The sequence below is a fragment of the Euprymna scolopes genome, chromosome 10 (genome assembly GCF_053919585.1).
Source record: "Euprymna scolopes isolate OS-2025 chromosome 10, ASM5391958v1, whole genome shotgun sequence".
Taxonomy (NCBI): Eukaryota; Metazoa; Mollusca; class Cephalopoda; order Sepiida; family Sepiolidae; genus Euprymna; species Euprymna scolopes.
The window spans coordinates 155610233-155634981 of record NC_136491.1 but is presented as its reverse complement, the minus strand read 5'-3'; the positions used below and the strand labels follow the sequence as shown (position 1 = coordinate 155634981).

Sequence of the window (24749 nt, the reverse complement as noted above, 5' to 3'; positions counted from 1 at the left end):
TAACCGTGTTTTTCTTCAAACCACTTGCCTTTGAAATTATCAGCTTCCTGTTTCAACGACTGTATTAACATGCAGAAAAATTTAAATGTAATGTGAACAAATATTTTGCTGCATAATTCCTCACTTATGATACCCCTTTAAATTTGGCCCACACTTTATATTTATTCTATTTCATATTTAAGCATGTCACTGTGAAACACCAAAGCAAAATGCTATTTCATGCTTATAAGAAACATTTCCAACTGTTACGCTGTGTAATACGAATATGTTCCATAACAACGTACATGTTTAATAGTAAGGTTTTATATTTTATCTGTATATTCGTGTACGTGTAATTGCGTGTATGTATATACGTTGTATCATTTAGTTGATCATCTAGTGTGGATATTTTAACATTTATGCAACAGTTCTAACAGGAAACGATTGATGTGATCGTATCGAAATAGTTGTAAACAAACAGTTCTTTTTAACAGGTGTAAATTACACAACATATACCTGAATTATTTATGAACATTTATTTTCATGATTTCAGCTGACATCTTCAAAGATTACAATGTTTTTACATCTTGGCTGCCTGAGGAAACACCACTCCCTGCGTCATGGAGAGTCCAACTCCCTTTGAATTGTCCGTTCTCTCTAATGTCCAGCTAACGACTGATTAGAATCTACATCTCATTACGTGTCTCAGACCAACAGCTGATGTAACCTCGATCTAGTCTAGTTCATGCAAACCAAAATTTATGTTTACATCTATTTTCACATTTCTTTGTAGCGATATTATAGCGATATTATTATTTGCTGTCAATTAACTACCCCCGACAAACCCGACAAGCTACTAAGTCTCATCCCTTTACAGTAGAGATCCCTAGGTGCAAGAAAGCCTTTTACTCCAATAGTTTCTTCCCCAGAACTGCGGGTCTTTGGAACTCCCTTCCGGGATTCTGCTTTCCCAACTGCAACGGTATGCAGAAGTTCAAGTGTAATGTCAACAAACATCTTTCTACTCATCTCCCTTCATAATGACCCCGCTAATTAAGTCCCTGATAGTAGCCCCCTGCTTCAAAGTGGCACTGTGCCTTGTTTGGGGTGAAAATTGAATAAAAAAAAAAAATAAAAAAATAAAAAATATCATTTTTTTCCCAATCTAATTGTTTATTTTTCTAATCACAATAATCGATCCAGCGACTCGCCGTTGCTCGAATCAATTAATAATGATGTTTTGACCCTTGGCCCTGCTTGCCACAGTTAACACAGATACAATGCTATGATCACAGACAAAGGGTCACATTACACTCCTTTCACCCTTATTTTCAAAAATGTACGGCATACATTTTCCTATATGCCCTATTCTGTTTTTTTTTCATTAGTGCAATCTCTAGATTTCTTCCTCACCGACTAATGAAAAAGGTCAAGCTCCATCCATAAAAAATAAAATTCCCACCCCCACTTTTTTTTCAGCCATTTACTAACTCTCCTAATTTTATTCAGACCGAAATAACCCCCCCACCCTGATCTTCATGGCATATCTCATTCTAAATACCATTCTTACACCCCACCAGGGTAAGAAAAATCAATTTCTATTTCTTAAAAAAAATTCCAACTCAGTCCTTTGTAATCGACTGATCTTATGCCCCTTCCTTGGTGTAGGTTACTCCTTCTACAACTGAAGACACCCTTGTCTATTTGTGCCATAATCCATAAAGGCCTCTTTTGTCTGTCCACATCAACAATATCTCGTTGACTAAATTACTGACTCTTTATTTCCTTGGGTGTTAATATTTTTAGCCTTACACGCGTCCTTGAATATTTTTTAATTCCCCAATAGGGTATTCTTTACTTACTTAGCTATTACGTATTGGTGATATATCTTTCACCTTCTACTTATCCTGAGTGATTTGCAACATAATGGCGACACCTGTCATTGCCCCTTCTGCCCTTTATACCATGTCAGGGAGCATTTCATTTGTTCCCTGAAGTTGATTATCAACTAGATCTGCCTACGCGGAACAGAATATTTTCCGTTCTGCTATGTCGGAAAAACTTTTTACCAATGTCAGTAACCGTGACTGCCTTCAAGACATAGCTTTGTGGAAAACATTGAATTTCCACACATGAAGCACTCAAATTTGCTCCACGTTGATTCTGGTTACGGCACCAAATCAACGTTTATGTTGTGTTGTTTTGTGTGTGTGTGTGGGGGGGGGTCATATTGGGACATGTATAATGGGACTCATAATGCACGAATAACGATGGTAATGACAATAGTGAAGGGGACTTCATATATAACAGTTCTTATAACACAGAATAATAATGACATTTATATATATTGCATCATGACGATGACTGTGACGATTCTTGAGGACTTCATATTAATACGGACTGGGAGATATGATGCAACAGTTCTTAACACATATAGAGGGGAGGAGATATGATGAAGAAGGCGCATTACTTGTAAGGGGGTTACACAAAAGTTTGTTTATAGATGAATATACAAAACACATTTACCTTTTCGGTTGTAAAGACGACACGAGACAACACAGTTACAAAATATAGATGATTTCTTTATTCCTCAACCAGCCGATCAGTGATGTCAGGAATTCAAGCCTTTTCGACTACATGGTCTATTCTTCTCCCTTCGCCTCTAAGGAGCTCCCAGTCTCCAATTGACTATCACTGTGTGTGATCTGCTCTGATTATCTGATCCTCTCTAACTCCGATTCATATATTGAGAAATCTTCTTTGTTTATGACATCAGAAGTGTGGTTCCCAACGTGACTAACTTTCACGTGGATTCACATATGTCTGTCCAAACACACTTTTGGCAACAAAGAATTCCCAATTCTAATTGTTTAATATCTAACCTATTTTTAAACAATATTTTTTTTTACTCGCATTGTCCATTCTTTTAATTGACATATTTAATATCCAGTTATTTTAAAAGAATGGACAATTGCTTTTTTCCGACATAAATAATATTTAACTATTTCTAAAATAATTAACAATGGACTGCATTCCTAGGATTTCAATTATCCACTTGCCTACAGGGTTCGATTCTAGACTTTTCCTTATATTATTTTCACTTATCTAGTCTGACTTCTTACTTACATGAGAAAGGGACAGCCCTTCTCATGTAACACAAGCATTAATTGCTATAAGCCCAACATTCAATATCATATGTGTGTGTATGTGTAACCTTGTCTACCAAAGGAATGGTCCTTATTAAACTCCTCTGTCAATTTTTGGTCTACAGACATAAAACTTGATATATAAGGAATTTGGACTTGTGGTACATATATGATTTGGTTTTTAGCTGATAAAAATAGCTGCTAAGGAGTCAAATTTAAAAAAAAATTGGAATTTGGCAGTCATAAGCCAATTTAAAGTGCTCTTCTATGTATGCACAAATGTACATTTATATCATTTACAACATTATGGTTTTAGTTTTTATATGTGTAAAGACAGTACAGATGTTAGCGAATGAGTCTGGAGAGCTAAACGTTTTTGTTCATGACACCTTTTGAAATCTCACTACTATGTACTAGGTTGAATGATGGCATTACAAATATGCATGCATTACGTAATAGCTATTGGTTCATGTTTTAATTTTTAGCCTTGCAGCAAACATGTCTTCATAGCTAAGACATTAAACGTCAAAGGAAAAAGTAAATCGTAAACTAAACGTTTTGGTTTCAATTCTTGGTGGTGGCGAATGCGTCATTGTCTTTTTTGAATTTTTTAAATCATTACTATAGTAATTGGACCCAATATAATATAATAATAAATACAAAATATGCATTAATCAAAATACCATATTTAAGCATATTTTTCGACTCGCAATGCCAGGCGGCCTGCTAGTATATCTATAAAAGTGAAAATGTGTGTGTGTATTTGTGTGAGGACACTTCTCAACCTATATACTCAACAAATTTTTGATCTACAGACTTGAAATTTGGTATATAGGGTATTCACATATGTGAAAAACTTTTTAATTGATTTTCATCCAGAAAAAAGGGCTGGTAAAAGATCAAAATTGAAACATTGGTACATGAAGGTCATCAGATTTTTATGTTTGTCAACTATTTCACAGGGTTTGGAAATACTTTTTAAAGATCGTGTCAAGCTAGTCTAATGGTTATCGTACTTGACTCACTGTCTTTAGGTTTGGGTTTTGATCTCAGTTTAGGTATTTGTTTTTTACTTCCAAAAAGTGAACCGTTTTGAAAAAAATAATACTCGCATGCACATGTCTCAGTTTCTGTTTTGTTTTGCTTTTTTTTACTTCACTGCTTTCAAAGGAATTTAATGTTACATTTAATATTGGATATATCTTCTAGTAATTTATAATAGCCAATGCCACCATAATAATAAATATGAAATCGGCATAAATTAAATTATCATATTTAAGCGTATTTTACAAGTGGCTTGCTAATATCTCTAAAAAGCCACCATTTGCATATGCATGGAATACTGGTGCTACATCTGGGCTAGTGCCTCAACCACTAGTTTATCTCACTTGGATATGATGCAAAAAAGAAACTCTAACCTAACAGGTCCTGCACTGTCAACCAAACTTCATCCCCTGTCTCATCACCGTAATATTGCATTCTTTTGCTTGTTTTACAAGTATTTCCACAGAATGCACTCCGATGAATTTACTGGACTTGTACCCCCGAAACATAAATACATTAGACCAGCAACAAAATCCCACCCCTTCACTGTATAAGTCCCTAGATGATAAACAGTGAAAATATTCAATGTAAGCGTCTGTTTGTTAACATGAGAGGGAGGAAATTGAATTTACCTAACAGTTTCAGCCAACAAGCCAACAAGACTTTTGATACTGTAGTAATCACTGTACTTGGCTTCACGCCTGTAACCCCACGATAATTTGTCGATCGTCATCGCATTTTCCCATTTGTGTTTCACCAATTTACCTGGACAAAAACAAAACAAAATTCAAAATAAAAACATATTTGACTTTCAAACTGCGGCACATAGTATCTAAATAAGGATGTGTTTTTCTTATTAAAAAAGGAAAAGAACAAAATCCAATGTAACCTGATAGTGATTTGTAGTTCACTAATCAGTTAAGAACAGACTAGTAAATCTTGCCATTTTTATAGGCTAGCATTTTTTTTTAATGGAAATGGCACCAGACAAAACATGAAGCCATCTTATAGTGGTTTTGTTTAATGGCATATCAATCATTTTGGGGTTATTTGATGCCAAATCCAATAATTTTGGAAAATAATTTTATGATTCAAGTTCTTTATATATTTGAATATCTATTCATGGTGTTTGGTTTGGTTGTTTTGTTTTATGGCATATCAACCCTCTTGGGGTTATTTAATGCTGAATCCAGCACCAGTTATTATTTCATCTTCTGCACAGACAACAAATTTAACATTTTTGACTAATTGCAAAACAAGAGTAGTAATTGAACCTCAAGGGGGTCAATTCTTTGACTTTTATTTTTCCTGATATTCATAAATTCTGATAAAATTTTATCCAAGATGGGTATATTTATATTAGCTGATGACACCACACTCTATAGTAAATATGAGGGTAAAACAATGTACACATATGCAAGGAAATGGCAAGAACCTTAGAAAATGACCTTCAGTATATAATGGAATGGGGCCATAAGTGGATGATAACATTTACTGCTACTAAGATTAAGCTTCTTTCCTATTCGTAATATTTGAATTCTTCATATTACTGTTCTTATTTTGAGTATTATTTTCACAATTTCGAATGGAACCCTTTATTTAATCCATGGAATGTTAAATTTGTTTTAGAAAGGCAGTGTATGAATAAGCGCTAGAAAGATTATTGCGTTTCTTTTTTTGTTTGGTCAATTAGACGAAAACGTACCTGGATTATAACGATCTTGGCAGGTGTAAAAATCTCCATGGTGACACATGATTCCAGAGCCCCACCTGTCATTAACCACAACTGTATCTTTGACTGGGCTAAAATAGAGGTTTGGAAAAAATAAAATTATTTAAATAGAAATTGAAATAAATTTTATTTCGTTTTGGTGATTAAAATGGGTTTGAAAAGAAAGCTTAAATGTTACAATATTTTTTATCTATATATTAATGTATTGATCAAATTATGCTGATTTCTTATGTCACATTCCATAAAGCAGATAAATTGGTCAAGTAATGCTGACTGCTTATTTGTCATACTTCAAAAATCACGTAAACTGAACAAGTAATGCTGAGTGTTTCTTTGTCAGATCCTAAAAATCACATACATTGTTATACAATACCTGTTGAAAGTATGTTAAATTGTTTCATATATGGGTTGTTTTTTTTTGTTCTTTTTACAAGGTAGTCACCACTTATCAAGGCCTGGAAGCCACTCGGGGATAAGGGTTATTGCGTGTACAGTAATCAATGGGATAGTATCATAGTAATCGTTAGTATTGGAGATTTGATAAAGTGTCTTACTTAAGGGGGCGGTTCATCAGGAATGTGTTTATGTTGGAATTGAAGACATCCAGGTTGTAGTCAGGTGGGAAACATGTATTTACATTATCTGTCCGAGGGTAGGTACAATTATTTTAAATATGTCTTGTACATTACTCGTCCTAGGGAAAGTTAAATTATTTCATATATGTGCTGTAAATTACCTGTCCTAGGGAAAGTTAAATTATTTCATATATGTGCTGTAAATTACCTGTCCTAGGGAAAGTACAATTATTTCATACATTTTTTTGTGTAATATCCGTCCTAGAGGAGGTAAAATATTCTATTGCTCACGATAGCAAACGATATATAGACATCAAAAATTCTTCTATCATAAAATAATAGGTATGTTCAAAAGAAACTTCATTTTTCTCACTGTTTTATATGGTCCCGCGCAACACCAGGTAGCCCTGCTAGTCTATATATATATATATATAAAAGGCAAATGCGCCGCGCACATTTTTGTATGTCTTGAAAAGGCTTTTTTCTATCAATTGTCCCGGAGGGGGGGGGTACTATTGCTTAGAAGTGTTTATATATCCCTAGATCATAATATGTACGATTTGTGAACGCGCGTTGCGTCTAGATTTATTTACGTCGATTTTTACAAAATTCTTGCTATTTCAGCCTGTCTTGTGTTCGTTCAGCTTTTTTGTATAAAACCAAAACTAATTCAAAGCTAAGGCACTGTTCCGGGCAATCGCACCGGAAAACATCCAGAAGCAATCAGCTTTGATCTATGTGGGGCCAAACTCCTTATATCAGACAATTCCTATTCAATTTGGACAATCCCCTTTTTATGGGGAGCTAGTTTTCCCCTCCCCAACATCTTGGGGAAACAACCAGCCAAAGTTGGGTAAACAAACCCAAAAGCTGCCCCGCAGTAAAAGTTAATTCTGCTACTTCTATTTGACCTCATTAATGAAGTCAAAAAGAAGGAGCGGAATTAACTTTTATTGCGGGCACGTGTCAATTCTGTTTTTAATACTTTTAAATAAATTCAAACGTGTTTCAGCTACTTTTTATTGCTGGCCGAGCGGGTAACGTGTCAGGTTTTTTGCTAACTTTATCTAAAGGTTGTGAGTTCAATCGTGGTGTGAGATGTCTTTTTTTCTTTTTTTTTTCGATTTTTAAAGGTTTAATATTGAAACAGGGTTATTCAAGCTATTTTTCACATTCTGTTTTTGTTTTTTCCATCACATTCGCATTTTCTTTTTTTGTTTTTCCGATTTTAAGAAATTTTAACATCGTTCATTTGCCTCACGTTATTTTTTTTATTTTTTTCGATTTTTTTAAAGTTTAAAATTTTTTTTATAATATTTAAACAGGGTGATTACTTCGCTTCGTGGGGAATCGTATGTTCATGACAAGATGGCTTCTACGCATACGTAAATTGACGTCGGAACTTGAATTAGTTTAAATATTTAAAAAAATGATTCAATTCTGTCGACGTCCTCTTAACTCAGTTGATTAAAGCGTGGCCTCAATATCTAAAGGTTGTAAGTTCAAATCGTGATGTGAGATGTCTTTCTTTTTTTCGATTTTAAAAGTTTTAATATTGAAACACAGTTATTTATGCCATTTTTCATATTCCCTGTTTTTTTTTTTTGCTTTTATTTTTCAGATTTTATTAAGAAGTTGTTGGGGGTTTTTTTTCTCCATCACATTCGCGTTTTCTTTTTTTGTTTTTGCGATTCGTTTGTCTTTTTTTGTTTTTGTTTTACGATTTTTTAAAGAAGTTTTAACATTGTTTTTTTTTATAATTTTTAAACAGGGTCATTACTTTGTTTATTCTTTTGTTTTGATTTACCCACTGCCCCGCCTGAGCACACACACCTCTAAACACCCGGGCAACGCCGGGTACCGCTGCTAGTCTATAATATAAATCTCACCTGTCTGTTTAAATGTACGTATGTATGTATATCTCGCAAAAACTTTCGACAGAGGCGACGGATTTTCAGGAGATCAGTATCGTTTTGAAGCCGGACGACAAATATCGAAAAAATGTCCAAAAACATTAATTCCTTCATGTTCAACTGGGCATTTTTCTACAGGGAGGGTCGCTTTTTTCGCTGAGAGTTTTTGCAAGTCATTCAACCCCTGCGCCCACGACGCCGTGATGTCACAACAACGGTAGGAACATCAGTAGTTTTTTTTTTTTTTTCACCTTTTTTTCCTCTGGCGCGTTATAGTTTCGAGCCTGCTTACTACTCCTATATATTTTTTTTCGTTCAACGCACACCTCCAAACACTTGGGCAACACCAGGCACTTAGGCTAGTCTATATAAAAGCGACAATGTGTGTATGTATGTTTGTATGTATGTATGTGTGTTTGTGTGTCCGCTAAAAACTTTCGACAGACAGAACAAGTCTATTATATAAATCTCAAACATCAGTTTGTTTGTGTTTGTATGTCTGCTAAAATCTTTCATTAGCTGCATCGGACCGGGTCAAAATCAGTACCATCTGGAAGAGTGATGCCTCGGACGCATAATATGTGAAAAGTAGAAAAAAATATTAATTCTGTGGTAGTCAACAGGACCATTTCTTGCGAGGGAAGGGTCACTTTTCGTGTTGCAATTTTCAAACATACATACATACATACATTTTCGCTTTTATATTTATAAAAGCGTTTATTTATGTAAAGTATTCGTCCAGTAATACCATAGAATCTGATTTTCGTGACAAGACCATCGTGCCATACCCTGTCAAACTGACGGGCAAGCATGTTAGCTTTCTCGGTTGCTGTGCAAACAACTTCATGATTGTTGGATGGTGGGGGAATTGTTGATCGCCCATTATTTACTACACTATTGTAGATTTTCCAGAAATCACAAGTTCCTAATTTCTGCACTTCAATGTGTTTTCTGGCGGTTTCGGTATATTTTCTCTTAGCTGTCGCTACTTCTTTCTTACAATTACTTCTAACTTCTATAAACTTTTGTCTGTTTGTACTGGACTTATGCCAGATAAATCTGCGGTATGCATATTGCCTCTGAGCAAGTAGAAGTAAACCATTGGGGAGATTGCTATAGAACTTGTGTGGCAACGTGTTTTAATTGCTGTTTTGAACCATTCAGTGGTCTCATTTGTGCACTATTCCGCAGGAAAAGAAAGATATTTCCCTACGGAGCATCTCTGATGTGATGTCTAATATTCTTATAATGTGAAATTTAAATATTTTGATTGATTTAAAAAATTTTTATATAATTTATTTGTATATATTACTGTGACATATATTTGGTGAGTTTCTAGCAGTATTTTGTATAATTTTTTAGTTTTAACTCATTTTTCCAAATTTCACGAATTTAAGGATCAGCTCGCCACCATTACTCCTGTTCATATCTATCGACAAACACTGTATGATTTTCGAACCGATTAAACAGTAGAGGAGTAACTTATCTTGCATTTGATAACATTTATTTGTTATACTTTTTCAACTTTGATCACTTTTTAGTACCTCTGTGGATTGTAATGCAAACCTAATTTTTTTAATTATTTTGCCAAATTACTCAACCTGATTAATAAATGCAATTTTTGGGTTGTCATCATTATAACTTTTTATGTTTCATATTTTTTTTGTTAAGTCTTCGTACCTCTTGCCACATTCTGGTTGTAATTAAATACTTATAGATGTACGAAACAAAATGAAAAATGAACAAAATGAATAGATATCAAGTTTTGCTTTGTTTTGTTTCTGTAAAAAAAAAAAAAATCAAAATAAATTAATAGATAGGTAACCTTTAAGTCATTATTGTGAAATGGCAGGCAAAAATTGGTTCGGAAGCAGTAAATAATTCCCCTATGAGCAAGGAAATTATTTACAATACGGCAAATGCCTACCTTCCTATCTCTGGCTGTCCAACTGCCGCTTTAAATTAGGGAAAAAAAAAATTTCAGTTAACTAGTATGGAAAGCACAGCTGGCTACGCCCTTACATCCGATAATATTGATGAGATTTTGTTTGAATTTTTCTTGGACCAATGAAAAGAAACTCTAAGAAACTGAAAGTAGAACAGCAGCAGCAAGGAGTTGACGTGACTAAGACACAAACTGACAACCTGGGTGTGCCAAGTTCGAATCGAGTTCGTTCCACAGAAATACTTTCACTTAGGGATGTTGGCAACCTTCACATGGTACCTCACGTAAATACAGAATGTATTTCTAGAAAGAATTCTAACTGGAAAAATATCAAGGAAACAAATGCCAACAATAACCATCTGATTCATTCAAAATGAATGCTCAATAAGAGCAACAGCAGCAATAACATCAGTCATTTATACGACCATGCATGCATAGCACGCTACACACATATGCACACATAATCGTCTTTGAGCATAATCTTTTGCAGGGCATTAATAGTTATAATATACCAACACCCACATAATTACTACCCCGCCCCCGACACACACACATACACACAATCTTAGTCTCTAACCTAGAATGTGGATCACTTACCTGGGGGAGATGGAAAGGAATACCTTACCTCAACAATATCTTTCAACCAGGTGATATCCGCACCTAACCAAAACCCTTGCAAATGGGTTCCTAACTAATAAAAAGCAGGTCAAGAATGCAAGAATACAAAACCATTGTTCAATTACCTCTCATTGTAAAGCCAAGCTAAGAATTCTGTAGAATTCCAGTAAGTATCAGGTGCCTCCCAGTCACCATCGGACCAAATAACTTGTGGTTCATAAGAATTTACGAGGTCATACAGTTCTGGCATTGCTTTACTCTGCAAGGAAAAAGAAAAAGATTTCAAATGAAGAAAAATGTTCTGAATTCTACTTCAGAGTAATGGTGCAATGATTAACTGGAATCAGAAAAATCAGAACTCTTCAGGTTATCGGGAAAATTTGTGTCTATTTTCCAATGCCAAAAACAAATCTTTTTTTTGGGGGGGGGGGGTTAAAACTTAATTTTTCATTGCTGATAGGAATGATAAATATTTATTGATTTTAAACTACCAGTAAAACTAAAAACTAAAGATCCCTCCACGTCCCAGTCTGTTTTTGTGTTTACAAAAATATATGGCCATATTACATCTTTACGACACTCCAAAAATTAACAAAAACAACTCTAGAGCTAAGTACTTAGAAATTGTAAAAGAATCGGAATCAATAATTGTATTGGAATCATGAATTTAAATCGGAATCAGAAAAAATATTGGAATTGTCCCATCCCTTGTTCAGAGTGAACAATTTCATGTGTCCCTTGATCAAACTATGTTTCGTTAAGCAAACACTATCAAATTTAAATATGAGCTCAGCTTCTGAAAGATGGTTTTATAATCCAAACCTCAGCTGACGTACAAAAGTATTGACAGAATCACAACATAATATACTCAAGTCTTTGTACAGAAATGACTGTCCATTAAAAGTGCATAAAAACTCCAAATGTTCAATTCTTGTTCAGAATTCACCCTATATTACAAAATGAAAATAAAGAAAACCTTCTATGCTGAATGTACTCGTGACAAAACGAAAATATCATATTCCAAAATTCATGTAAACTGATCAAGTAGGTTTTTTTTAAATAAGAAAATAAAATTTTATGAGTACCTAAGGAGTAAATTAAAAAAACAAAAAAACCAAGGGAGGTAACTCAGCAATAATTCATATGTACTAGATTTATGTTGTAATGCCTATGAATTCCCATTAATCGTTTAAAACTTTTTTTTTATTGACATCTATAGATAACAAGTGTAAAGATCAGACCTCCCTCAGTTAAGGTGTGACACGAGGAAGACCGTGGTATCTTCCCAGTTACAGGTCATATCTTGGTCAAATGGGACCAATACAACATAAGAGGTGATCAGCCATACCAACATAACATAAAACGTTATATGACAGCAGGTCACTAATTACACACAAAGGTAGTTCTAGGTGGTCTGGTTCAAACACCCACAAAAGACTAACAGTGTAGTCTCAGCCACCTCTACGATGAACATGTTGATGTGACACTGTGGGCTGGATACTGAATGTGGTAGTTTGACAACTCTCTTTCTCATTGGCTGTTCGATGAAAAGAGATCACTCCAATATGGTTTTCCGTGTCTGAAATTAACTCACAAGTAATAACAATGAATAACTGATGTGGACTCTGGGCTTAGTTTTCGTCATAAAGATTAATTATTACAAGAAGAAAAAAATCTAATTATATACAGTTTATCAATGTGAAAAATGAAATAAAAATATCAATTATTTTTTCTTCTTTCTGGCAGTACTTGACAGTCACTCAATGATCAGTCAGTGAACGAGTGTTATCATGTGGGGTGAGGTGGTGGACAGTACAAACAGACTCCTCAAAAACTCCAAAAAACTAATTTTTCTGCTCTGCAACCCCTTATAAATCGAGGAGGTGGCATAAGTTGGAACAGACCTGGTTTTCTCATCCAGTCAATCCTTGTCCCACACATCATAATCTGGCTCGTCCTCATTGGATAATTAGCCACCTCCCCCATACACACCAACTAGGTAACTTTCTGTTGGTAACAAAATTTCCCATCAACAATTTCTCACAGAACGGTTGCAATACTGTTTAATGTTCTCGAATTTGTTTATACTTTTAGTAAGGAAATGTATTTCATATTAGGGACCAAGCCGGGTCACCCGGCAATTCCCCAAGATTCCCACTTAAATAAAAGTTTAAAATTCAGCTCTCATTAATAAATTCAGCTCTAATTAATTGGGGCAATTTTCGACCATAGCTCTAATTCAGCTCTCCTTAGCTGCCTGAAGCATACAAGTTACTCTGATAGGGACCAGATTTGTAGGGGACAACCAAAGTGAGGAGTTGAGCAGGCAGACGTTTATGCACATTAAATTTAAATATATAGGTATGCTTGAAGAAACAGGAAAAAGGGAATTCTAAAAGCAAGCAGAACAAGGAAAAAAGTTTGGTCTAAATGTAACAGTCATTAATATCTATGGACCCAACACATTGTAGGCTCTATTGCAAGGAGCATAAGAAGAAAGAAATTCAAGTCACTGTTTCAGGTTTTAACAAAAGACCTTTATTCCTCATTCTTCGGTCACACATGACTTCTCGTCTCAGCTATGACGTCACCCATGTGTATCTAATGTGATCGTTAATTTGCGCACACATACTTCTTTTTATAATCTTTTTTTTTCTTGCAGTGATGTCACCTCGCACACAGCTCGGTCATTTGCATACAGTTACCATACGTGCATTTAAGCTCTATTATACAAAGGGTTGATATTAGTAATGCTGCGTGCCTTCAAATCAGTCCATACACACTCAAGCCATGTCGTCCTCGCTCACCCACACTTCCTCATAGCTGAGGTATAAAAGCATTATGAAGTCAATGTAAGAAATGACACGCTGAATCATTTGAGACGTTGAGTGTGCAGAGCAGCTAAAATAGAGGACCAGTATAGTAAATACGGCACACTGATACACTGGTTCTCGCCAGATCACCAAAGTTAAGCAACAATGAGCCGGGCCAGTACCAAATGGGTGATTATTTCTAAGTGCTAGGCACTGTATGTACCGCACTAGGTCATAGAAATTTCCAGGTTGGTATCTGGGGGTGCATTTTTTTTTTTTTTAAATTTTTTTTTTTATTACATTTTCACCCCAAACAAGGCACATTGCCACTTTGGTGTAGGGGGCTACTATCAGGGGCATCAACTACTGGGGTACTATGTAGGGATTTGGGCAGCAAGATGTCGGTTCATGTTACACTTGAACTTCTGCACGTCAGTACTGTTGGGGAAGCAGGGACCTGGAATGGAATTCCAAAGTCTAGCGGTTCTGGGGAAGAAACTATTGGAGTAGAAAGATCTTTTACATCTAGGAATCTCTACAGTGTGGGGGTGGGATTTAGCAGCCTGTCGGGTTTGTCGAGGGTGCTCACATCGTGGGCGCACAAATGATTGCAGTTCATCAGAGCATTCACAATTAAAATACTTGTAGAACAGGCAAAGAGATACAACATTTCGTCGATGGGACAGAGGCTGAAGCTTAGATGCCAGTTCAGGGCCTATCAGGTTTGCGACTCTCTTTTGAACCTTGTCAAGGAGCTAGAGACTAGTAGCAGATGCACCAGCCCAAATGTGACAGCAATACTCCATACATGGGCGAATGGTGGCCTTATAGAGGTACAGGATACTTTCGGGTGTTAGTAGTTGTCTAGCACGGTAGAGAGAGCCCACCTTTCTTGCAGCAGCCCTGGCAATGCCTTCAATGTAATTGTTCCAACTCATGTTTCCTGTGAACATTAGGCCAAGGAGTTTGAAAGATGTACTCTCAGATGGGAGTGGGGGTACTCCCAAATCAAGATGGAAAGCAACAGGAAACTACCGGCTTTACTTGACTTTCTGAGATTACCATGGCTCTACAACATGGAGAACTGTGGTTGCAGACACTGTCAAATTAGCAGGGCCGCTGCATGCATGCATAGTAAAGGGATGAGATTTTACTACAAGTAGAAGTTTATTTTTTACTAGGCCACTCAAGGATAAAGATTAATGAGTGTCGTGTAGACTGTGGACAACATTGCAATGATTGATACTGATGGACCTTGGGTTTGATTATTTAAGGGGATGACTCAACAAGAACTTATTTACATGAGATTTGAAAACGACCCTGTTATAGTCAGCTGGAAAAGCAGTTCCACTCTATTGCGTACCACAGGCAAACAGTTCTAGGAAAGAAACTTTGATCATGAAATTTTTGTTTTCTTTTAGGCACTAATCTATAATACAAATCTCACTTGTTTAAATGTATGTATGTATGTTTGTATGTCTGCCTAAAACTTTCGACAGAGGTGACGGATTTTCATGAGATCGGTATCATTTTGAAGCTCAACCTTTCGGACGACAAATATTGAAAAATTGGCTAAAAACATTAATTCCTTCACCCTCAATTGGGCACTTTTCTACAAGACGGGGTCACTTTTTTTACCGATATTTTCGAAAGTCATCCCCTCTTTTCGATTGACTAGCCTTAATTTAAACATTTGTCACTTCCGGTTTGGCAATGGGTGCAACAGCAAAGATGTCACTTTTTTTTTTCACATTCTTTTCCTCCTTCGTGGTACGAGTTTGAGTCTGCCTGCCTACTATTACTTCTTTTTTTGGTTTTTTTTTTTCAAACACACACCTACAAACACCCGGGCAACGCCGGGCACCCCCACTAGTAGAGAGTAAAGGAAATTATTAACAGTTATTGTAGCCAGACGAATATTTGTTGCAAATGTTTTACGGGTTAGTTGGTGAGGTTTTTTTTCAATGAAGGGATACAAATGAAGTTAATTGGAGCACATTCTCTGTAAATACTTGTTAAACAAGCATAGAGATACAACACTGTGGTGATGCAACAGGGGTTTGGTCTCCGCAGACAGTGCAGCCTTGTACAAAAATTAGATTCCATCAAAAGTTTTGAGTGATTTTGTAACTTTCCCTCTAGTGATCTCCCCTTACTTTTGATTCCCTTCTTCATTTGTCTTTTTTTATTTTTTTTTTTTTTTATTAATGCATTTTCCTTTGATTTTTTTAATTCAAACAGTTTTACTCATAAGAAATCTTTTCATGACCTCTTTGCGTAAAATTATTTGCGGCTGAAATAATAAAGTGAAAATAATGGTTTTAGAATTTGTTGTTCTTGTCCAAAATTCACCCATATATTCAAAAACAAAAATAAAGAAAACTCTGTACGATGTACATAACCATGAAATATGAAAATATCACGTCCCAAAAAAATCATGTAAATTCATCAAGTATTTATATTTTTATAAAGAAGATCATTTTCATATGATTATAATAGAGCGCATATAAATACATATGAAAATAGCAGCAGCAGCCGAAGGATGGATGGCAAGGCGATTGTAATAGCAGCAGGAGTAGCGTTTGAACGCATATACAAATTGGTAAGCATGCTCGGGCTGCAATGTTACATGAGTAATGTGAATTCATAGGCATTACAACATAAATCTTGCAAGTTTTTAATTATTGTCGAGTTACCTCCTTCATTTTTTGAGATTGTTTTCAAAATGGCAGATCAATACTCATAAAATTTGATTTTCTTATAAAAGAGAAGACTACTTGGTAAATTCTCATAATTTTTGAAATATGATGTGTATTATATATGTATATGTACATCATATAAAAATTTTAATATGGAGGAGGAGGATTCTGGAGAAGAACTGAATTTGTTTATGCTTACCTTAACAAATTTCTGTGTTTTAAATTTATTTTTTTTATCTTGAAGGTATAGAGGATGGAACCATTCAAATAGGGAATGATACAGGCCAAAACGAAGAGATGTGTTCTTTTTAATGGCGTTTGCAAGTTCACCTGCAAGAAAACATGAACAAAAAAAAAATTATTAAAGAACCAGAAAAATCATGCACAAAATAATTACAATTCGTTAATGAATTTTAAATAGAAACCTAAATAAATTTTCTCATTTAGAAATAATTTTCAATACAATGTGAAGATTTTTTTACCATATAATCATCATTTATGAAAGCCTGGAGGTCACTCAAGGATAAGGGTTAATAGGTTTCAGGCGGGACAACACTGTGATGATCAGTGATGGTGGAAATTGGATGGTGATTTGCTTTAGATTACTCATGATTGTCGTAAATGTCTATTTTTTCAAATTACTTCATAAATATCTCCATTATTGTGGAATAAAACCTAAATTAACCAATTAGGTCTCACTGTCCTATAAATAAGACACCAAATAATTTATTTTTAAAATCTATAAGATTATATATAATAGTACTTCTTACTGCATAATTACTATGAAGCACAGCCTACTAATATGTATGGTTGAATATATCAGATGAGAGGTCACTTTTCTAAGGTTATTAGGTGCTTATACAGTATCAGAACAAAATTTTGTAGTTGATAAATGGAGTTTTCAGATTAAAAAAAAACAATGATTTCTACTGATTTTTTTGTCAATTCTAATAAATTACGGTGCTGGTCTCATGTAGGGTGCTCAGATTTTAGCCGCATTTTCACATTGCGAAAGACTAGCTCTGCTAGAAACCTGTGGCCGGTGTTATACAAAAATAATCCCCTTTTACGGGCAGACAAATTTCTGTTTGTGTTGAATTATAATTAAAAACTAAATAATTACTTTTTACAATTTATGCAAGTTTTTATTCACATTATTTGAAACCTGAAATTCATTTTTTTTTTCTGAAAAAGGAAAAAAAAACATATCTTTGTTCACTCGTAAAATTAAAAACAAGTTTTTTTCTTAAGTTGCAACTTATCAAGGATAAAACGCACTTAAGGATAAGGTTTTTTTGTCATACGTCGATGTCGGAATACACTTAGATGAGTTCATGTGGCGTCAACAATATGGGCGAATGGAGACCGATGCCTTTGAAAATATTTTCAAATAAATTGGCAAGTTTTACAAACATTACTTGATATATTTAAAAAGAAAAAACTAAAACCAAAACCATGTACATTGAGTCTAATAAAAGAAGCTTCTTATGTTTTTATATAAGTCTTTGAATTACCAAAAATGTTGATTTGTATTTTTTTTTCAGGCACAAATTTTACACATGTGACATGCAGTAACATTAATTATTTGTTATTGAAAAAATTCTTTGAACTGCTTTATTAACAAAATTCTTTATTTTGTTGCATCATTTACTTGAACTCCTCATTAACTCTTATCCTTGAGTGAGTTTTATCCTTGATAACTAGACTCATTAGGAAAAAAACTGAAACTCATCCCTCATTAAAGTGTGTTTTATCTTTAATAAGTTGCAAATTATTAGAAGAAAAAAAAGTAATTTTATTTTCACGAGTAAACAACGTTTTAGTTGTTTTTGTTTTGTTTTAGGAAAAAAAAAACCCTTATCCTCGGGTGTGTTTTTTCCTTGAAAAGTTATTACTTAAGAAAAAAAAACTTATTCAGAAAAGACTCACGTTTTTAATTTTGCAAGTGAATAGAGTGCGTCTTTCTGTATAAGTTTTTAATTTTTTCCTTTACAGAAAAAAAAAAAAAAAAAAAACGAAGTGAATTTCAAGTTTTCAAAAAATATGAATAAAAACTTGTTGAAACTGTAAAAAGTAATCATTAAATTAGGGGGATATTTTTGAACAGGAGAATATTATTGTGCGACACTGGCCACAGGTTTCTAACAGAGGTAGTCTTTTGCGATACGAAAATGTGGCTAAAATCTGAGTACCTTACACAAGACCAGCATCTAAATAACAATGTTAGCTTCCAAATTAGGCAGTCGAAATTACCTGAATATTACGAATTATTAAAAAATACAACTTTAATCATGTTAGCAGGTAAAAAATTGCGACCATCTTGTTTTTATAAAATAAATTGAAATGGAAAATTACCTCCCTTTTGGACTCTCCTGTGTCTTACATAAGCAAATATGATCGTTTTCTTCAAATTCTATTTTTTATTTTCTTTAATAAATAATTTTCTACCTTACCGATTTTCGTAATTTTTAGATATAATCATCTTAAAAATATGAGGAATATGTAGATACCATTGTTTTCATGTGAAATACACTATTACGATTTCTGAAATTTCGTTTTGAGAGTGTAGAATCGCCGATTATTTTTTCTATTACAAAAACTGATGTAAGCTGGGGCCACATAGAACATTGAAAATTTGAAAAGGAAGTAACTCCAAAGTCGTTTTATTAACTCTTGAAATAATGAGTAATAAACGTCTATTTAAATATTTGATAGATTGAATGACACAACAGCATTAACCTATTAAGTCCCACTGTCCAATGAATAGGACACCAAATAAGTTCTTTTTAAAGTCTATTAGATAATATATAATAGTACTCCTTACTGCATAATTACTCTCAAAACTGGTATAAAATCATCTTTATTCATCAACTTCTCTCTGAGAGTTGTTAATGGTTGAGACATTATGTTGAACAAAGATGGCGGTGGTGAAGCAATGCAGTCCTGATACTGAGTGTAAAGTAATTACCAGTAACAAACATGGCGGCGAAGAATCAAATGCAGTTTGTGATGTAGACAACGGCGAACTAGTTGAATCCAAAATTCGACAATTTTTATAGTAACTTTGGAAGCTTTTCATTAGTGGGTTATTATAACTTAAGGATATAAAAACGATCATCAAAATCATTAGTATCATACCCCCATTAAGAGTCAAAAACATTTAACACACACCCTTTTTTGACATAATGGAAAAATCCTTTCAGATTCGATTTGGTTTGACTTGGGAAAAGGAAAAAAAAAAAAAATGAAATAAATAAAAATAAATAAATAAAATAAAACTTTTTTTGTTTTGGGGAATTTGTCTTTAATCTCATTGGTCGAAAAAAAATTATTAATATATTACTATAATGTATGTAAAAAGTAGCCATTTTTTTTTTTGTAAATCACATTAAATTTTTTATTTTTGATACATATAAAAATAAACACTTTTCAAATATATATATATATATACACATACAAATCCTATTCAAATATATATATATATATATATATATATATATATATATATATATATATATATATATATGTACACACACAACTTGCACAAATATACATTTGTTTTTTTTAATTGATAAATTTGGTTAATAAGATAGAAATGGCCGCAGTTTAACGTCGTGCCTGAGACAATTTATAATTTTTTTTTATTTTTTATTTTTTTTTTTGTGATTTCGACTGTTCATGCTTCTCTTTTTGGGTTTCTAAAAAGAGATTCATAATCAGATTCCAAAAGGTTCGGCTATAAAATGTTTTAATTTTATCCTTTTTATAGGTTTAGTGAAAATGTCGGCTATATTATTCTCAGACGTCACATAAGAGCAATAGATTTTTTACTTCCCTTATGAAATGATCTGATATTGATCTGATATCCATATGCTTCGACCTTTGATGAATCATAGAATTATTTGGTAATAAGATACTATTCTGGTTGTCACAATGAATTAGTATAGGTTTTTTACTTAGATCTGGTTTTAAAATAGATTTTAGAAGGGTGTTCAGAAAAATTGCCTCCTGCGTGGAATGGGTGAGGGTCACAAATTCTGCTTCACAAGTAGAAAGGGCAACAATTTGTTTTTTAGTTTTCCAAGAGATCATAGGTCCAGTCTTTGACAGTCTAAAACAATACCCCGTTATACTTTTTCTATCCTCAGTTACCCCAATCTGAATCTGAAAATCCTTCTAAATTTACAGGATATGTAGACTTTTTGAATATTAAAGATTGTTCCTTGGTTCCTTTTAGATAACGAATGATTTGTTTTGCATGATTAAGGTTCTTAATTGTCTGTCTCAATAAGTTCTGAAATAGCTTTGTTACAGTGTAACATATATCAGGCCTAGTTGTGGTCATCAAATAGATGAGGGTTCCAATCATTTCTTTGTATAATCGATTGTCTATTAATTTTGTTTAGGTCTCTATATTTTTATTTATATCCATCTTAATGGGAGTTGTAGACAGTTTGCAATCTTGTATTCCGAACTTGAGCAGAATTTTTTCAATGTACCATGATTGGTTCATAGAGTTAGTTTCATTTTCACAGGTAAATTTTATACTGAGGAACCCTGACAATTGTCCCAGATCGGCCATTTTAAATTTTTTATTTAATTTATTTTGAACATCTTTTAAAGTGTTGTTACAGTTTGAGGTGAGCAATATATCGTCAACCCAAAAAACCAAAATCAACAATTTATTACCTACATTTTTGGTATACATGCACGCATCTACAGAACGTTGTTTGAATTCTTGCTTTATTACATAATTATGGAACGTTAAATTCCAATTGTGAGCACTTTATCTTAGTCCATATAACAATTTATTCAGTTTCCACATGAAATTTTTATTTTTCATTTTAACCCCTCTGGAGGGTAAATATAGGTTTCACAGTTAATCGGAGCATTTAAATAAGCATTTTTTACATTCATTTGATGGATTTTTAAATTGTATTGAGCAGCAAATTGTAATAAAATTCTAATTGTCGTTAAATTTGTCATTGGTGAAAATGTTGCAAAATATTCCACTCCAAAAATTTGTGAAAAACCTTTTGCAACAACTCTTGCTTTAAAAGTTTCACTGCCAGAAGCTGTGATATTTTCGGAAAAAAAAACCAGCGTGAAGAAATTATATTCTTATCTTTTGGGTTTGCCACTATTTCATATGTGTCATTTTTCAGATAAAGCTTTCAATTCGGATATCGTAGCTTTTTTCCATTCTTGGTGATTTTCTGAATTAATCGCCTCATTATAACTTTCTGATGCGCTTTTCAACGAGTAACGGTAATCCACTGCATACTCTTGTATCTTTTCAATTTTTAAGAAGTCTGGCCTTTTTCACCCCTTATCGAGTATCGACATGTCTGTTTAATATTTTTGTCAGTAGTTCTACTGCAATTGTTGTCATTATTAATATTTTCATTGTGATCAATTGAGATGCTAGGTAATATTTCCTCACATTTTTAATCCACTGGATCGCCATTTTTTAAATTTAATGTATCATTGAATTTTACACATCTAACCCTTTTTATGGCATTTTGGGCTGGAAAGTAGATTAAATATGCTGGACTGTTTTTATCGTAACCTACGAAAATACCTTTTTTGCTTTTATTATTTAGTTTACTGGTGGTTTCTATAAATGCAAAACAATCTGAACCAAATATATGCATTCGGTTCATTTTGGGTTTTACACCGCAAAAAACTTCATATTCTAAACACAACAGAATGCTAAAGAATCCCAGAGTTTGCAAGCAACCATCATTACAATGGGCACACACACACACACACATTTCAACTGCACAAAAATTAATACATTCCCATAAATGTTGAAATTTGTGCAAAGCAGCAATGAACACACACAAATATGAATCTATAACAACTTAATACAAAGGTCAAATTTTAATTTTGGTGTTTTAAAGATTTGATGACCTCAGAAAAAGATTAAATCTAAACCGTATATGGAAATGTGTGCAGAACAGGAAATCACGTTGAAAGAATAACTTCTTGGGTTAGTAGATGTAGAACAGTTGAAGTAGCAGAGTCAATTGGCAGGTTAAAATCAAAGAAAACATGGGAAGAAGTGATAGGAATGGATTTAAGAGAAAGGGATAAATAAAGACCTGCCTAGAGATAAGTTAGTTTGGAAGTCAATTTCTAAAAGTGGGTGAACTCATGTCAACATGTAAAGCAGGCATTAAATCAAATACGCTGTTGGTGATGGTCATTTCATGTTATCTTTCACCAGGCTGAATGATTGATCCCAGCACTCCCCCCACTTGATGAGTTCAGCTTTCAGTGATCTATAATAACGGACATCAAAAGAGAAAGGATTGTCTAAGACAGTAAATCGATTACCTAAACTTGAGGAATTGGTAAATAGTAAAAAACAAAATTTAGACGTACAATGAAATCCGCCTTTAGAAAGAGAGATTCTATAAGGTTTCATTCAAAATGATTGGTATTTGTACATCATAATTGGATATCAATAACATACATTTTAAGAAAAAACGCAAAAAAAGAAAAAGAAAAAAAAAAAATCGCTATTATGTACTGACATGTCGAAACTAATACAGGAGTCGTACAGATTTTCAATGTCCCTTTTCAAGGCCTTCTCAACAATAAATTCAAGGTTTCAAAACAAAATTTGGAGTGTTTTATAATCCAGTTCTAGAAGTGTAAGCCATGTTTCCAATGGTTCGTTGTTCTAAACAAGTCTTGAGAGGTGACAGGTTTGCAGTAGACAGAACAGTTTCCGATGGTTCGTTGTTCTAAATGTAACGTAATCCCCCATTGAGGAGCGTTAGAACTACGCTGAGGTAGCTTTGTATTCCCGGGTGACGCCAGATAACCCAAGGATTTAAGATAGAGAAGATAAATATATATATTTTATTTCATGTCAAAATAGATATTGTTTGAAACCAGAGAAATATATTTTTACTGCTAAAAGTTGATGACAGGAAATTTCACTTATAACATTGTCTGGCCTTAAATGAACTCAAGGTCGGATGTCAGAATTGACATCTGACCTTGGATATTGTGAGAATGAGTAATTCAGATTTCAGGTATGGGAATCGTACCCACGCAAAACCCTAAAGCTTTCGATTTTGTGGCGAAATCTTATTGGCTGGGAGGATTTCCACCCCATCCACATGCCTTACTATATATACGACTGTCGTGCGAAAATTAGAGAGTTAGAGTAGAGTTGGGAGTTGAAGTAGATTGCTTGTTGAATCCGACAAGAGACGTGACCCCTCCACCTTCCTCATCCAATCGTCTGTCGCTGTCTGTGAAGAGATTTGAGACTGTGAAAAGAACTTGCAGAAACTGAGTGATAATTGTAAAAACTTGTACATAATTTTGCGAAATTAAGCTTCTGTAGATAGACTACATAAGTTTGTTTTTCTTCCTACCTGCTGCTTCGATATTCACTTTCAGCATACCAGATTTCATGTAACAACCTCAGAGGAGACTAGATGATACGAGCCAAGATTTCTAGAGAAATAAGAGTCCTAACCACCTTCTGGCTTGAGGGGTTACATAAATAAGTCTTAAGATGTGACTGGTTTGCAGTAGACAGAACAGTTTCAGATGGTTCGTTGTTACACACAAGTCCTGAGAGGTGACTGGTTTGCAGTAGACAGTTCCACAGAGCAAAATATTCTTACAGTGTCGAGACAGAAAAAACATGCAAAATTGCTACAGAAAAGGTTTAATATTTATGGAGCAATTCTGTTTTCTGATTGGTTGGTAGCAGAACGTGAATTAATTCGATTCGTCAGTTCCTAGCAGCATCGTTTATAAATAGAATCTTCTGACTGTGTGGGATCATACCCCATTATATGTCCAAAATATTGCAACACCAAAAACAGAAAAAGAAAAAAAAAATGCTATTATGTACTGACATGTCGAAACTAATACAAGGGCCGTACAGATTTTCAACACTAAATTCAAGGTTTCAAAACAAAATTTGTAGTGTTTTATAATCCAGTGATTCAAAAACATTGCTAAAAAATCAAATATGCAACAAATAAATGTTACCATTGAAAGTTACCTTGCAATTTACCATCATTTTTTTGGTGTTTTTAAGTAGTTTTAAATGCTTTTGATTTCAGCTCAAATATTAACTTTCTTTACGGCTTTTAAATTTTCAACCAAGATTTCCACTGTCTTGTCCATTTTTTCCATCCGTCCAGCCTCATCTTAGAGTATCACAAATTTTTTTTTCTTTTTTTTTTAAGGGGGGGGGGTCATCATAGGAGAATCCTGTCTGCTGAAGAAAAGATTTTTTTATGGGAAGGGGG

General features: G+C 34.0%; 1 protein-coding gene across 2 annotated transcripts in view; it reads right to left on the bottom strand.

The window, feature by feature from the left end:
• Positions 1-24749, bottom strand: part of LOC145286321 (alpha-L-fucosidase-like) — a 66754-nt gene that overhangs the window by 9531 nt on the left and 32474 nt on the right. For both annotated transcript variants that reach the window (XM_080135243.1, XM_080135244.1), the window contains exons 3-6: positions 16664-16794; positions 11078-11211; positions 5875-5972; positions 4802-4934 (exon numbers count right to left, since the gene is read on the bottom strand). In XM_080135243.1, coding sequence (XP_079991369.1) covers positions 4802-4934; positions 5875-5972; positions 11078-11211; positions 16664-16794 — 496 coding nt within the window. The remainder of the gene's footprint in view (positions 1-4801; positions 4935-5874; positions 5973-11077; positions 11212-16663; positions 16795-24749) is intronic.